Source organism: Oryctolagus cuniculus, chromosome 12, assembly GCF_051225735.1.
Source record: "Oryctolagus cuniculus isolate XC-2025 breed Fujian yellow rabbit chromosome 12, ASM5122573v1, whole genome shotgun sequence".
Lineage (NCBI taxonomy): Eukaryota > Metazoa > Chordata > Mammalia > Lagomorpha > Leporidae > Oryctolagus > Oryctolagus cuniculus.
This window is the reverse complement of record NC_142878.1, coordinates 37,772,555-37,786,829: the sequence shown is the minus strand read 5'-3', so window position 1 is coordinate 37,786,829 and position 14,275 is coordinate 37,772,555. Positions and strand designations below refer to the sequence as shown.

The 14,275-nt window shown below is 39.7% G+C and overlaps 1 protein-coding gene across 1 annotated transcript in view; it reads left to right on the top strand.

The window, feature by feature from the left end:
* TTC6 (tetratricopeptide repeat domain 6) overlaps positions 1–5,375 on the top strand; it is a 225,872-nt gene extending 220,497 nt beyond the window's left edge. Inside the window, exons 30-31 of the mRNA XM_008269509.5 lie at positions 3,539–3,764; positions 4,565–5,375. Coding sequence (XP_008267731.4) covers positions 3,539–3,764; positions 4,565–4,701 — 363 coding nt within the window. The 3' untranslated portion in view covers positions 4,702–5,375. The remainder of the gene's footprint in view (positions 1–3,538; positions 3,765–4,564) is intronic.
* Positions 5,376–14,275: the final 8,900 nt, after the last annotated feature.

Sequence of the window (14,275 nt, the reverse complement as noted above, 5' to 3'; positions counted from 1 at the left end):
CTATATCTACTCTTTTTTATTTTTTTGAGCTCCTAACCTCTATTTATCTCCAGCTGCTGAAACTGGATATTTTACCAGGGCATTAAAGCCTAGACTGAGCAGATCTCTATGTCCTCTATCCCTAGGCAGCTTTCTGTGTGTAAGCCCACTCTCAATTTATGTTGTCTAACATAGTCACCTGAGGAAACGATCAGAACCAAAACACAACTTTGGCATCCTCTCTTGCTTTTTCTAAGCAGCCACAGAGTCCCATCAGGTTAGCCTCTTAATTGTTTCTTTAAATATGTCTCCCTCCCTGCTGTGTATCTACTACCATTGCTTTAGGGTTGGTCCTTACTCTTTCCTAAGTTAGTGCCTGACCCTCAGCAGCTTGCTGACCCCATTGATTAGCCTGGTTGACCTCTTGGTAAGCTGGATTTTAGGACAGAGTTATCTCAGGTCTTACTCTGTATGGCATAGGTGGGGTTGTCCTTGCTCAGATCTCAGTGGACAAGTAGGAGGTCATAATCCAAAGTCAATTGCCCTAAAAATCATCAATGTCAGACCACTGTCTGAGTGGGTCTTAAAAAGGTTCATTTGCATTGTAAAGTTAGTTAATGAGGTTAGAACAAATGAGATACCTGGGGTGATTTTTGCTTGTTATCTGAGATGCTTAAGATCTACTTGGGAGGGAGACATTCACTTTTTAAACCTATTTGTCTTTAGTAACTCTGTGGATATCATGTACAAAATTATTTAGTTAGATATAAAATGTAGTTGAAACTTTTAAAAATAAAGAGTATGGTTCTATGTGACCCAAATTGCAGACACATTAACTGGGCAAATACTTCATCTAAACTGCACTCCATACTCTGTTCTGATAGACTAGATGGTTGGGCATAACTGTGCAAACACTCTCCAGAGACAAGAAGACTTTGAGAATAAGCGATTTTGTGATGCTAGCATGCTCTGAGTTTTGCTGGTTCTATTGCCTGTCTTCCCTTTGCCCTCTTATTTTTAACTATACTGGAAGGAGGTTGATGAGGAAGGGTCCCCTCAACAAATCCAGTAATCTCTAGAGTGTTAAAACATGTGTGTGCTCTGGCTTCTTCTTAGTGAGTGATTTTAAAACACATTTGAATGAACTACTCACAGGTATTATGAACTACAGGTGATTTAAAAACCCTTGATCTGCTTTCTAATTAATACATTTATTACAGATATGAAGACATTAGGCCATTGTAAAAATCAAGCTTCTAATTGCTATAGCCTCTAATTGCTTTATAGTTAATATTCCTATACATCAAGTAACCTCATTAAATTTGTAAATTTTCATTTTCTAGGTAATATATTTTGCAAGCAATAATATAAAGTTGCATTGTTCACAGTTGGGTTCAGTATTGATCTTTTACTGAGCTCTTTTCTCCTAGCAAGGATAGCCATTTTTTCCCATATGATTAAAGTTGTGCTTTTGTGATGTGTAATGGTGTTACCTTTACTGGTCATTTATTGGTAAAATAAAAGGAAGTCCAAATTACTATATGATGAAAGCCTTGATCCTGCATGGAGTCATTCCTATGACTCATTTTTTATGACTGTGAGTGCAGCCTTCTCTTCAGGAATGAATTCCCTTTAAGCTCCTCACAGAAGGATGTCAATTCTGCTCCTATCTCATTGGATCCTTAAATTGCACTTAACTGTGGCCTAGAACAGCTGCTGTTCAGGGATGAGATGAGTTACTTAGTCTTGAACTAATTACCCCTCAAAGTCAGAGGAAGCAAAGTTTATACAGTATTGCCTAAAGTCCATGTTGCCTCTCCATTTATAGAAGAAAAAAGTATATATGTAATAATTTGTTAAATCCTTACTACATTTGCATATCATCATCAGTACTGTACATATTGGCTGATTTAATCCTCAACACTGGAAATGGAGTTTTATTTGATAAGTTTGTTTTGCAGATGAGGAAATTGGTACAAAACCTAAGGCACTTCAAAAAACACATGGAAAAATGAAATTGAAAGCTAAGTTTAATGTGGTGCAAACAAATTTCAAAATCCATTCATAATTTTTAATATTCATTTCCATGAACTTTTTGAAGACCATTTGTGGAACTTTAGTAATTCACCGAAGGTAGAGGCAGGATTTGAACCCAGTATTCTGGCTCCTTGGTCTGGGCTACTAGCCACCATACAATTAATGCTCCATCCATAAAATCCCTGATGAAATTGAGGTCAGGGCCTTGAAAAAAACCTAATTTAAAATTTCACTTAAGGCAAACTTAAAGAGGAGACTAGTTAATTGAAGTAGACTGAGAGATAATAATCAGAGGAGGAAAAGATGCCAGGGAGACAGCCTGTCTAAAGGGCAAAGAGAGTTTTAACAAGAAAGGGGAGGGTTCAAGACTGGCCATATCTCAGAAATACTATGGAAGAAAGAACTAGAAGCTATCATTAGGCTTGAGAATATCTGCAACTTTTACCAAGGGCAGAATTCATGGAATAGAAGAAGGTAGGTAGAAGCTGGGTTGTGGTGAGTTGGGAAAAAATTGAAAGGTAAATAATTAGAGCTAGTTATGATATAAAAAGTGGTTTTCTCTTTTAAGGTTAAGTTTTTAAAGTAAGAGCCAAATTTTCTTCCTTAAGGATATCAGAGAACAGATTAATAACTTGAGAAACAGTCTCATCAGCATCTCAAACTTTGTAGTGAAGGACCTCCCACACAGGTGCAGGGGCCCAAGGACTTGGGCCAACTTCTGCTTTCCCAGGACACAGCAGAGAACTGGATCAGAAATGGAGCAGCTGGGACTCGAACCACATGGGATACCAATGCTGCAGGCAGCGGCTCCCTCAGCTATGCTGCAGTGTAGCCCCTTGCCTCTTTTTTTTTTTTTTTTAAGGTTTATTGTATTTATTTGAAAGGTAGAATGACAAAAAGTAGGGTATATCCAGAGAGGAAGAAAGAGAGAGAAAGTTCTGTCTTCTGGGTAATTCTCCATATGGACGCATTGGTAAGGGCTACACCAAGCTGAAGCCAAGAGCCAGAGCGCCATCTGGATCTCCCATATAGACGACAGGGTCCCAAATCTCTTGAGCATTCTCATGCATATTAGCAGGGGGGTGATTCAGAAGCTGAGCAACTGGGGCTAAAACTGGCTTTCTGACAGGGGATGCTGGCATTGCAGGTGGTGACTTAACCCACTGTGTCTTTTTTTTTTTTTTTTTTTAAGTACTATAGAGTGATATAGTATTCAGTTAGTAGATAGTGGAAACATTTCCCTCCAGCAGGGAAGAGTATTATATATATATATCATTGACATTTGTCTAAAATAGACAACACATGTTAATAACAAAAAGAAGACCAACTTCTGGTTGGTTTCATTATCATTTTTTAAAACCTTCTCTGTAGCAAACATACCTCTGTATCTGGGATGAAAAGCTTCTGCTGCCCCTCAATAGTCCATAAGCCATAGTTTTAAATAAATAATAAAAGTGTTTCAAATTCCTGTAGAGCTGCTAATTAAAATATATTCAAATTATCATGTCTTCACACTTTCTAGGCTAGTGACTACTTTTCAAAGGCTTTAAAATTTGATCCAGAAAATGAATATGCTCGCATGAATCGAGCTGTTGCACATATGTTATTAAAGAAATATGAAGAAGCAAAGGAAGATTTTGCACGTGTAATTGACAGCTGTCCTTTGTGGGCTGCAGCATACTTTAATAGAGCACATTTACACTGCTGTTTAAAGCAATATGAACTAGCTGAGGTGGATCTCAGTAAAGGTATATTTTTTAGTGATTATTTTGGTAAGATTATAGCATTGATGAATTTGTTTTTGGACTACAAAAGAAAATGATCAGGTCTATTTGTCTAGATAAACTTACATAAGGATGAGTGTGTTTAGATATCATACATCTCAAGCGACCAATATAGATTTCTCCTCTTTTAAAAAAATATTTATTTATTTACTTAAGAAGTATGGTTATAGACAGAGAGAGGGAGAGACACAGAGAGAGAGGTCTTCCATTCGCTGGTTCACTCCTTAAATGGCTTCAAAGGCTGGAGATGTGCTGATCTGAAGCCAGGAGCCAGGAGCTTTATCTAGTCTCCCATGTGGGTGCAGGGACCCAGGTAGTGGGGCCATCTTCTACTGCTTTCCCAGGCCATCAGCAGGGAGCTGGATCAGAAGTAGAGCAGCCAGGACTTGAACTGGAGCCCATATGGGATGAGAGTGCTGCAGGCAGATGCCTAACCTACTGAGCCACAGCACTGGCCCCAGCAATGTAGATGTCTTTATGTAATAAGTTAAAGCACTGGTAAGCTCAGATATAGAGAATTATTAGGAAACCATACACAAATGATACCTGCTTTAAAAAGAAAAACATTGTTCTGTACTTCTTCAAGTTACTTTTCTTAGAAATATGCAATTTTAAATTTAACTTAATTAAATTTAAGAGTTACATTTGAAGAAAATATTTTCAAATAAGTAATATTGAAGTTATTCTATTAAAAATGTATGTTTTTAAAGAGGCTATTTTTGAGTGTTAGCATAAGCATATCTTGAATTCTTTTTCTTTTGCAGCCCTGTCTTTGAAGCCTAATGATGCTCTTGTGTATAATCTTAGAGCAGAAGTTCGTGGTAAAATAGGTCTGATTGATGAAGCTGTGGGTGACTATAACCGTGCACTTGATCTTGAAGAATATGCTTCAGTTAAATGATTACATAGACCATGGTTTCTGTAGTAACATACACGACTGTTATTCCTGAAGATGGAATGTACTTTTTGTTTAAAAGTCTGCTCTACCTTCATTAATGTGTTCATTGTGGTTGACCTTCTGTGCTTAAAAACATTTTAGTAAACTGTTATAGATTATGAAACTTCCAGATCATTTTCTACATGTTTGGAATACTTCAATAAATTTATTCGCAGATGTTGGATTTAAATGAGAACGTTTCTTAAGGAATGTTAACTTTTAAAACATTTTCTTGAAATCAGAATTATTTCCTTTGAAATGGTACTATATTACTATAGAAAATGTGTGTCATCAACTTTTTCATCAATCCTGACTCATAATGTATTCAACAGTAGAAAGATTACAAAATTAATATGGACCTTATGAGTATAAAGGAATTGAAATCAAGTACAATACCTATCTCCTTTTTTAAACAATGGTATATGCTGACTTGTATTCTTACTGCTACCCATATTCTTCCAACAGGTAAGCGTGTTTCTCCTTTAAGGATTGCCTGCCTTTTGGGACAGTGCCTGTAAAGATACTGGGAGCATCCTGTTTCTTTGAGGTAGTCCCTTGTGCCTCTTTAATGCAGGCTTCATACACACACACGTACACACACACACACACACACACACTACACACTTAATAATTAGTCCTCATAGCAGTTGACCAATAAAATAACTTGAAACAGCAAGCAGTTCTTTATAGAATGGGTCTGAGAGATCCTGGAATGAACCAGAGGACCCCTGCCCTCTGACTCACTGGTAAAAACAAGGCTTCCTGACTTGGAGTTCATTCATATTTGTTCCACTTGGCTTATTTTCTTTCTTGATTTTATTTTCCCAACTCCTCAGAGACCTGTTTTCATTGTGATCAGGCATTTGGAGGAAGGAATACTTCTATCCACTCAGCTTCCTTTGCTTTTAGTTCGAAGCCCTGGATTTCCACAGTTGGAAGTTGCTTTCATTGGAAAGCCACTGTGGGGATGCATCTGTGGTTACAGGAACATCTCTGTGGCAGGAGGGTTGGGTAAACATGAGGACTGGGTTATCCCTAACGAATGATTTCAGTGGTGAGTCAGACTCCATGTCAGATCCTCTTGCCCTCGCTTGGTTCTGGTCTCTGCCCCAGCCCAGCTGCAGACAGGATTCACACAGATCTCATGAGCCCACAGATAGCGCCTTTCCTCCCTTACCAAGCACCTTGGCTTCTCTGTTAACACTGAGGTGTTGAATGCTGTGGGAGTCTCTCACTGCCTATCCGTGTGTACTGTGGATGTGAAGACCTGAGTCCCTGTCCAGTGAACCTTTGATGATGAGAGAAAGGGAGCGGTAGAAAGCTTATTTTCCCGTCCATCTCTTGGTGGAATGTTCTGACACTCAGTCTTTGTAGTTTCTTTGAGAATGTTCCTGGGAGATTAGGAAATCAGTTGTAGTTGATGTTGGCCAGCTTCAAAGCACACTCATTGGTGCTTCTGCTTCTGAGGCCTTTTCCCCACCACTCTTGATTTCCTGGGATTGTGCTTATTGATAGCACAGAAGCATTTTCCTCAGGTTCTGCTTTCTGAAGGAGTCCAGCTAAGACAAGTAATTTAATATAAATATTTTCAAATTGCACACAGATAAAATGTGAGGCAGGATGTGATTAACTCTTGAGGAATGATATAAACCAAGGGTCATGAGAATGCATGGGGCTAATCATGTCTAATTTCTCAAAATATTTACCCCTTGACTCCTGTCTCCCTGGGGTCACAGTTTCTATATGCACTGCCAGTATCCTACTGCAAGTACATAGGGTTTTCCTCTTGGGGCATTTCTCCCAGCCCACATACAACCAAGCTAGGAACTGCAGAGGAGTTAATGATACCAGGAGCAACGTTCAGATAATGGCAGATGGGGATTGGTAGTAAAACACTTTTTTTCCTTGTCTCTTAGCCCCAGTCACTCACCAAAAAGCTTCCTCCAGTACAAACACTTTGTTGGCTTTCCTCCTCTCTGTTTCACCTCCCTCCTCTCCCAGCAGACACTTGCTATGAACTCCTCCTGAGAAAACCATTTGCATTCAGACCCTTGTCTCAAATTATAAATGGTGTGGGTCAATATTACTGTACAGCCATTGTGAGAGATTATTTGCTTGTCATAGGTCCTTCATACTTCTTGGATGCCTTCCATAACACAGAGACTAAAAAGCTAAAAGTTCTGTCTTCCAAGTGTCTTTGCAGCCTGTAGCCAGAGTTCCTAATATACATTTACATTAGTCCCTGCCAATGTGATGCAATCCCATGATGTTGAATTAAGCATCCCCTTCCTAGTGGTGCTGTATCAGTACATTTCAGATGGTGCTAGAATAGAGAACAAATTTTTAAAACAAATTTTTAACACATAAAAAAATAGGATACTTGATTAAACTTGAATTTAAGATAAATTATGAATAATTCAAGACTCCCAGTTAAACAGAGGATACCCAATTAAATTTGAATTTCAAATCAAGAAAAAATTTGAGAGGCAGGCAGACAGAGAGCTCCCATATGCTGGTTCACTCCTCAAATGCCCACAATGGCCCTAAATGGGAACCCCAGGTCTCCTGGGGTAGCAGGAAGCAGTCATGTGAGCCATCAGTGCTGCCTCCAAGGAGCTGGATTAGCAGGAAGTTAGAGTCAACAGTAGAGCCAGGAATTGAAGCCAAGCATTTTGCTGTGGGAGATGGGCATCCTAACTGGCCTCATAACTGCTAGGCCAAATGCCTGCCCTAGATTAACAAGAAATATTTTGTAAGTCTTGCTTATTATATGGGACACATGAGGAGTTCATGGAAAAAGCATCTTTTTTTTGACTTTTATTTAATAAATATAAATTTCCAAAGTACAGTTTATGAATTACAATGGCTTTCCCCCCATACGTTCTTTTTTTTATTTAATAAATGTGAATTTATGTATGGATTTAAAATTTTTTTGCACCAAAATAAATTGATCATTTGATCAATTTTTTCCACAAACTTTTCAAAGCAAACTTGAATTTATACTAAAATTATTCTGAAATTATATAATTTCAGGAAGATATATTTTTTAAAGATTTTATTTATTTATTTGAAAGTCAGAGTTATACAGAGAGAGGAGAGGCAGAGAGAGAGAAAGGTCTTCCATCTGATGGTTCACTCCCCAATTAGCCTCAACGGCCGGAGCTGCGCCTATCTGAAGTCAGGAGCCAGGAGCTTCTTCCCGGTCTTCCACGTGGGTGCAGGGGCCCAAGGACTTGAGCCATCCTCTGCTTTCCCAGGCCATATCAGAGAGCTGGATTGGAAGTGGAACAGCTGGGTCTAGAACCGGTGCCTATATGGGATGCTGGTGCTTTAGGCCAGGGCGTTAACCTGTTGCACAACAGTGCTGGCCCCATTGTGCTTTTCTTACTTAAAATTTCCTGTGAGCAGTGACATCCCTAGCATGCACACAACTTTCACTCTGTCCAACACACACACACACACACACACACACACACGGCAGCCTTAGGATTACAAGATAGGATTAACCTTAGAAAATGAATTTCAGAAAAATTAAGAATTAAGAATGAGATCAGCCTGTTGAAAAACATGATTTACCCTCATGATTAGTCAATATGGATGTGGGTGAAAATAGAATTCTATCAAGGTGATGTAATGACTGAAATAATGATGTATCAACACCTCAAGCTAATCACTGTAATCTTTATAATTAGATGCTGCTATCATCAGTTGTAACGCAATCAAGAATAGTGCATACAAGACCATAACAAATTGTTAACTACTCATCTTTCCTTTAAAAGTTTGTGTCATTAAATGGTACATAGTATACCATTTATCTTTTTTTTTTAAATAAAGATTTATTTATTTATTTGAAAGTCAGTTATACAGAGAAAGGAGAGGCAGAGAGAGATAGAGGTCTTCCATCTGCTGGTTCACTCCCCAACTGGCCGCAATGGGCAGAGCTGCGCCGATCCGAAGCCAGGGGCCAGGAGCTGCTTCTGAGTCTCCTACGCAGATGCCGAGGTCCAGGGTCTTGGGCCATCTTCCACTGCTTTCCCAGGACATACCAGAGAGCTGGATTGGAAGTGGAGCAGCAAGGACTTCAACTGGCGCCAATATGGGATGCCAGCACTGCAGGCGGCAGCTTTACTTGCTATGCCGCAGTGCCAGCCCCACCATTTATCTTTATTCTTATCCCAGAAGAGAGATAAGGAGTGGCAGAGTGCAAACATTCATATGCATGTTCCTGGCTCTGCTGAACAGATGCTCTGAACATCAGACAGGAGCAGCATTTTGATCTTTTGACTGCTTATTGGTTGGCAGACTCCCATGAAGCAAATTAAACACACTGTTTCCATAGTTTTATTCCACTAAACCATTAAGGTGATCCAGTGACTTCTTTTTCCTATCCTATTCTATCCAAGAAAACTTATAGTGAGAATTTGGTTTTCCATGTGGATATGCAAGCAATATGTATGGTATAGTAGGGTCTTGGCCTATTGTAAAGTCAAATCATACAGGTGCTGAACATTCTCTATCATATTTTCACAGAAGTCTTAACTGATTTTCATACACCAGCCTTGAACAGTGAAGTCCAGTGGACAATGGGAGTGATAGTATAGGATTTGTTGGGAGAAGTTCCATGGAGGTGTACGTGAACCTCAGTTTGAATTTTTTCCTTTGATGCTTCTGTATTCTCTGGTTTATTGATTTTTAAAATCATTAAACACATCTTGGTTTATATAAAATTACCTCCTTTCCTCCATCCCCAAATTAATTATCTTGTTTGAGGCAACATTTAAGACTGTAAAACATCCACATTGCCTTTTTCCCTTGGTGCCTACAGAGGATTTTGAGCTACATCTGGCAAGGCAGGGTCCTCCAGAGGCCCCCCTAGGTCAGACAGACCCTGCCCACCAAGCACCTCAGGTTGATTTTGCAACATGACTATCTGCTAAGAGAAACTTCACCCTAAAATATGTTTATCTATTTTTTTTCTAAAACAATCATACTCAACTAACTTTTCAAAGAAACTATGGAATTTTCTGCCTAAACATGGGAGTCACTTACTGTTTGGATGTACAGATGTGATGATGTTGCTTTCCGTAAAATTCTTACTTCTTTAAAAGTATAAAGATCCCCAAAGCTTGCAATGAAAAGAAAAAAAATCACTGTAAACTTGTATTAACATGCCTCCAACTTTATGCCATATACAGAGAAGACTCTTTAGTGACCAGTGGTTCATGCAGAGAACAGTCATAATATTATAATGTTCACTTAAGAGTAATAATTAAGCAGAAAAAGCATCATTTATCCTTAATTTTACTTCAGTTGGTTAATAAGTTAGACAATTCTATTCATTAGTATGATCTATATACATATTTTGTCACATGCTATGTTAAAATATAGGTTTTTATTATTTATATAGTTCTGAAGGAAACATCCTTAATTATTTCACATAAAACATTTCTCTGTTTCTATATTCTTACCCAGAAGACCTATGTAAGCCTATAAAACAACTTGGCTTCACTTATATTTCAAGAAGAAAAAGTAATTGGGAATTTAACTGAATATTTTATGGCATTTTGACTGTTACATAGTAAGATTTTTTAGAGCTTGTTATAAATCAGAGTATTCTGAGTTTATTAGACTAGAGGACCATCATTTAAGTACGTTTGCTTTATAAGCCAGGAACAAATTTCTCTTTTTCATTTGAAGATCAAGATAATAATTTGAATGTCTAAGTTAAGATGTTTTATTACACAGAAATTGGAGATGAAGTCTTCTTGCTTTAGAATTGATAGAGCAATGATTTTATTAAATTTTGGGAGCCTATTTAGAAAATTTACAAATTCTTTAGTAGGACTCTGACTTTAAAATGTGGAAGACTTCTCAGCACAGCCTTCTGGGGTGCAATTTAGTCTGAATAATGTATGAGTTGTGTAATAGCTCTGCAGTGCCGTCTCCACAGAACACCAACTTCTCCAGTATTGCATCTTCTGCTTTCAATTCTTAAGCTCTGTGTTTACGATATTGGATCTTTGATGGTAGGTAGTAGAAAGGTAGGGGAAGAATATTTGAGCATTGAAAATCTTTGACAAACCAGGACATAGCTTAATATATCAGAGCTCTCACTGTAGCTGGGTTGTGAAAATGTGATTTTCGCATAGAAATTTCCTAGAGTTTCCGTCACTGGGATGCATTCACAATCAGGGCAATAAGTTGACTAATAGCCAAGGAATATCAATTTTACTGAGGTGTGTTAAAGGGACGGTTGGTGTGGGGGGTGGGAGAGGGGAGACAGGAGAGAGAATTTAAGTAATTGAAAAATATTTTTACATAAAAAGATACAGCTGTGTCAGGGAACAGAACTTTAAATATTCATGTACATCTTAATGATAAAGCACAAGACTTGGGAGACATTTTTTGTCCTTTTATAGTGGCTGATTTGTGATGTGACACCAACCCACAGGTTCACTGTCTTTAGCTGCGACTATGAAACTATGGCACCATCCACAGCTGTTCCATGGGGCTTGCTCCACAGTAAAGGCTCTTGAACCCTCACAGTGAGTTGTCAACCCATTTTGGAGGGGAAGTCTGAGCCCAGAGAGATTATACAGCTCATGGGGATCCGATACTGAAGGCTGAAGCCACATTACAAACCTAGGCAACCTAGAAAAATTGAGAAATGCCATGTCAGGAATGTTTTGGGATGAAAATATCAATAAAGCAGTGTAAAAAAGCAGAAGGTCTTCTCTTGCAGTTTTCTTAGATTCTAATCTGATGTATTCTTAAATAACAGATGGTTCTTCTCTGAAGATGGGGTTACGTCCTGATAAACCCATTGTAATTTGAAAATATAAATCAAAATGACACCTGGGGCAATCATTGAGCCTTATGGATAAGACACTGGTTGGGACACCTGCATCCCACACTGGAGGACTGGATTTAACCCCTGCCTCGGGCTCCTAACTCCAGATTCCTGCTAATGCAGATCTTACGGTACACAAGGTGATGGTTCAGGTAGTTGGTCCTGCTGCCCACATAGGAGGAGACTGACTGATTTCTGTGCTCCTGACTCTGGGCCTGACCGAGTGCTGGCGATGGTGGGAGTTTGGGGAGTGAGTTGGCAGATGGGAGTTCTCTCTCTGTCTCTGTCTCTCCATGTCTCTTTCCCTCTATTTCTCCAATGCCCCACAGGGAAAACTGCAGAGAAGGGCTGAGTAATTTGCCCCGTGCACAGGGAGTGGGGCCTAGAGCAGTTTGACTACAGGTCTGGGATTTTTAACAGGATCCTCGGTTGCACTGGAAAGAGACGGAGGCCCCAGTTCTGCACGGAGGAGTTGCCTGCCACAGAATCCAGCCTCGAGAGCTGTGTCGCAGAAATGCTTTCTTGGGACTCCAGAAATTACACATCCCCTTGAGGCTCTCAGGAACTTCATGTTTCACTCCGTCTTTGGAACAACCTATACACGGAGCGAGCAGTTTAATTTCTTTTCTTTTTTTTCTAACTATGATGAAGATTGGAGGATAAAACTCACCCTTAAAACCCAGTAATTAACCTCACACTGTTGCCGGCTTACAGCTACTACTGAGTGGAACTTTTTTTTCTTGATATGAAATCACTCCGAGATTGATCCGTGAAAGTTTATAAGAAAAAGAAAGGAATCTCGGAGAGGAAGTGGCTAATGCTGACCTGGCGCTCCGAACAGGACAAGGCTTCAAGAGTAATTTCTGCCATTAAGCTCTCCTGTGACCCACAAGCAATAAACGACAGTCTTTAAAAATGGCAATGGCTTATCGAATTTGTGGGCATCAAGTGGGGAACTCAAGCAATTTCTCTACACTTGTAATGTCAAGAGGAGTCATTCTCAGAGACCTCTGTGATAAAAGAGGAATTGTTTATGGCTATTGAAAAATCCTTGTGGAACTGTCCATCAAACTTTATGAAATGTGTGAGTTACTTAGGTATCAGCTTTAGGGATCTAGTTTTCCATTCCAGATCATTCAGAATTAAACCCTTTCCTTACTGGCTGGTTTCATACTGATAAACATGATGCTATTTTGCTGTACCTTTTCTTCTCCTCTCCTATTTGTTTTTATCAACTCTCCTCCTATCTTTCTTTTTCTTTTCTTAACTCCTATTCTGAAACTTTAGGTTTTTTTGTAGTCCATTAGTGTCAGAATAGGCTTGGATGCTTACGAAAAATACGCATTTCAGCCCTAACCTCCACTGCACCAAATCAGATTCTTTGAGGTACAGCCCAGGAATCTGCATTTCAGGAAGCTCCCAAGGAGATTCTCACCATCCTGAAGCAGAGATGATCTGGTTTTCAAATTTATTTGCAAGGGACTTATTACCACACAGAGTGTGAAGCCTCCTCATCCCCATCAGAGTTTCTGCTCCAGTTGATCCTGAGTAGGAACCAAGAATCCGCATTTATTTATGTGAGGTTCCAGAGAGATGCTAATGCTGTTGCTGACTTGGAAACCTCACTTGGGGAATCTGCAGCTATCAAAAACTTTAATCTGTAAAGTTCTGGAAAACTTTTTTATGAAAAGATTTATGTATTTGAAAGAGCAGGAGAGAGAGAGGGAGATGTTGAAATAAAGCATCTTTATCAGCGGGTTTACTCCCCAAATGCTTGGAACAGCTGGGAGTGGGCCAGGCTGAAGCCAGGAGGAGACCGGAAATCCATTACAGTCTCCTATGTGGGTGGCAGGGATCCAAGTTCTTGAGTCATCACCTGCTGCCTTCCAGGAGCATTAGCAGAAAGCTGGATCAGAAGTGGAGCAGCCAGGTTCAAATGGACACCCTGACATGGGATGCTAGCATTGCAAGCAGTGGCTTTACCTGCTACCCCACAGTGCCCACCCCTTAGAAAATGTTTTGGTAAAACACGTCCCAAAATGTTAAATGTTAATCATTTTGGCTTCAGAAATAAAAACATCACAATAACATCGGAATTTCTATCTGTGAATCTGCGTGTGTCATTCCTCTCACTCCACCTCTGCAGGTTCAGCACAGCTCAACCTCAGACGGTGGCCACACCCCACTCAGGATTCACGCAACTGTCTCCTCTCTCCTCAGCCTCCCTCTCCTACCCCAGCTTTTCACTTCTTCAAGGAGAGATTCCTCTCTGCAAGGGTGTGTGGTTATTTGTCTTGGGGGGAAGATACTTCATCTTTCTACCCAGTGGCAACTGCCTCAAACATAAAATTTTTGCCTTTTTAATTGTGTTTTGTCTGGCAGTGTAGAGAGGAGGGACTCTGCCAAGGCTCAACAGATGTTTAATGAATGAATGCTTCGGTGGGTGAAGGATGAATTTAATTTCTTTAAACTAGCACTAGATGAGTGAGGCTGCATATCTTCCAATGGAGGCTGTGTCCTCACAGTAACGACAGTCAATCTTTCAATTAGCTGAGGAGGTAGGTAGTCTTTGGGATGAGCCTGTTTATAGAAATGTTTATTAAAATCCAACACTCCAGGCCGGCGCCGCGGCTCACTAGGCTAATCCTCCGCCTAGTGGCGCCGGCACACCGGGTTCTAGTCCCGGTC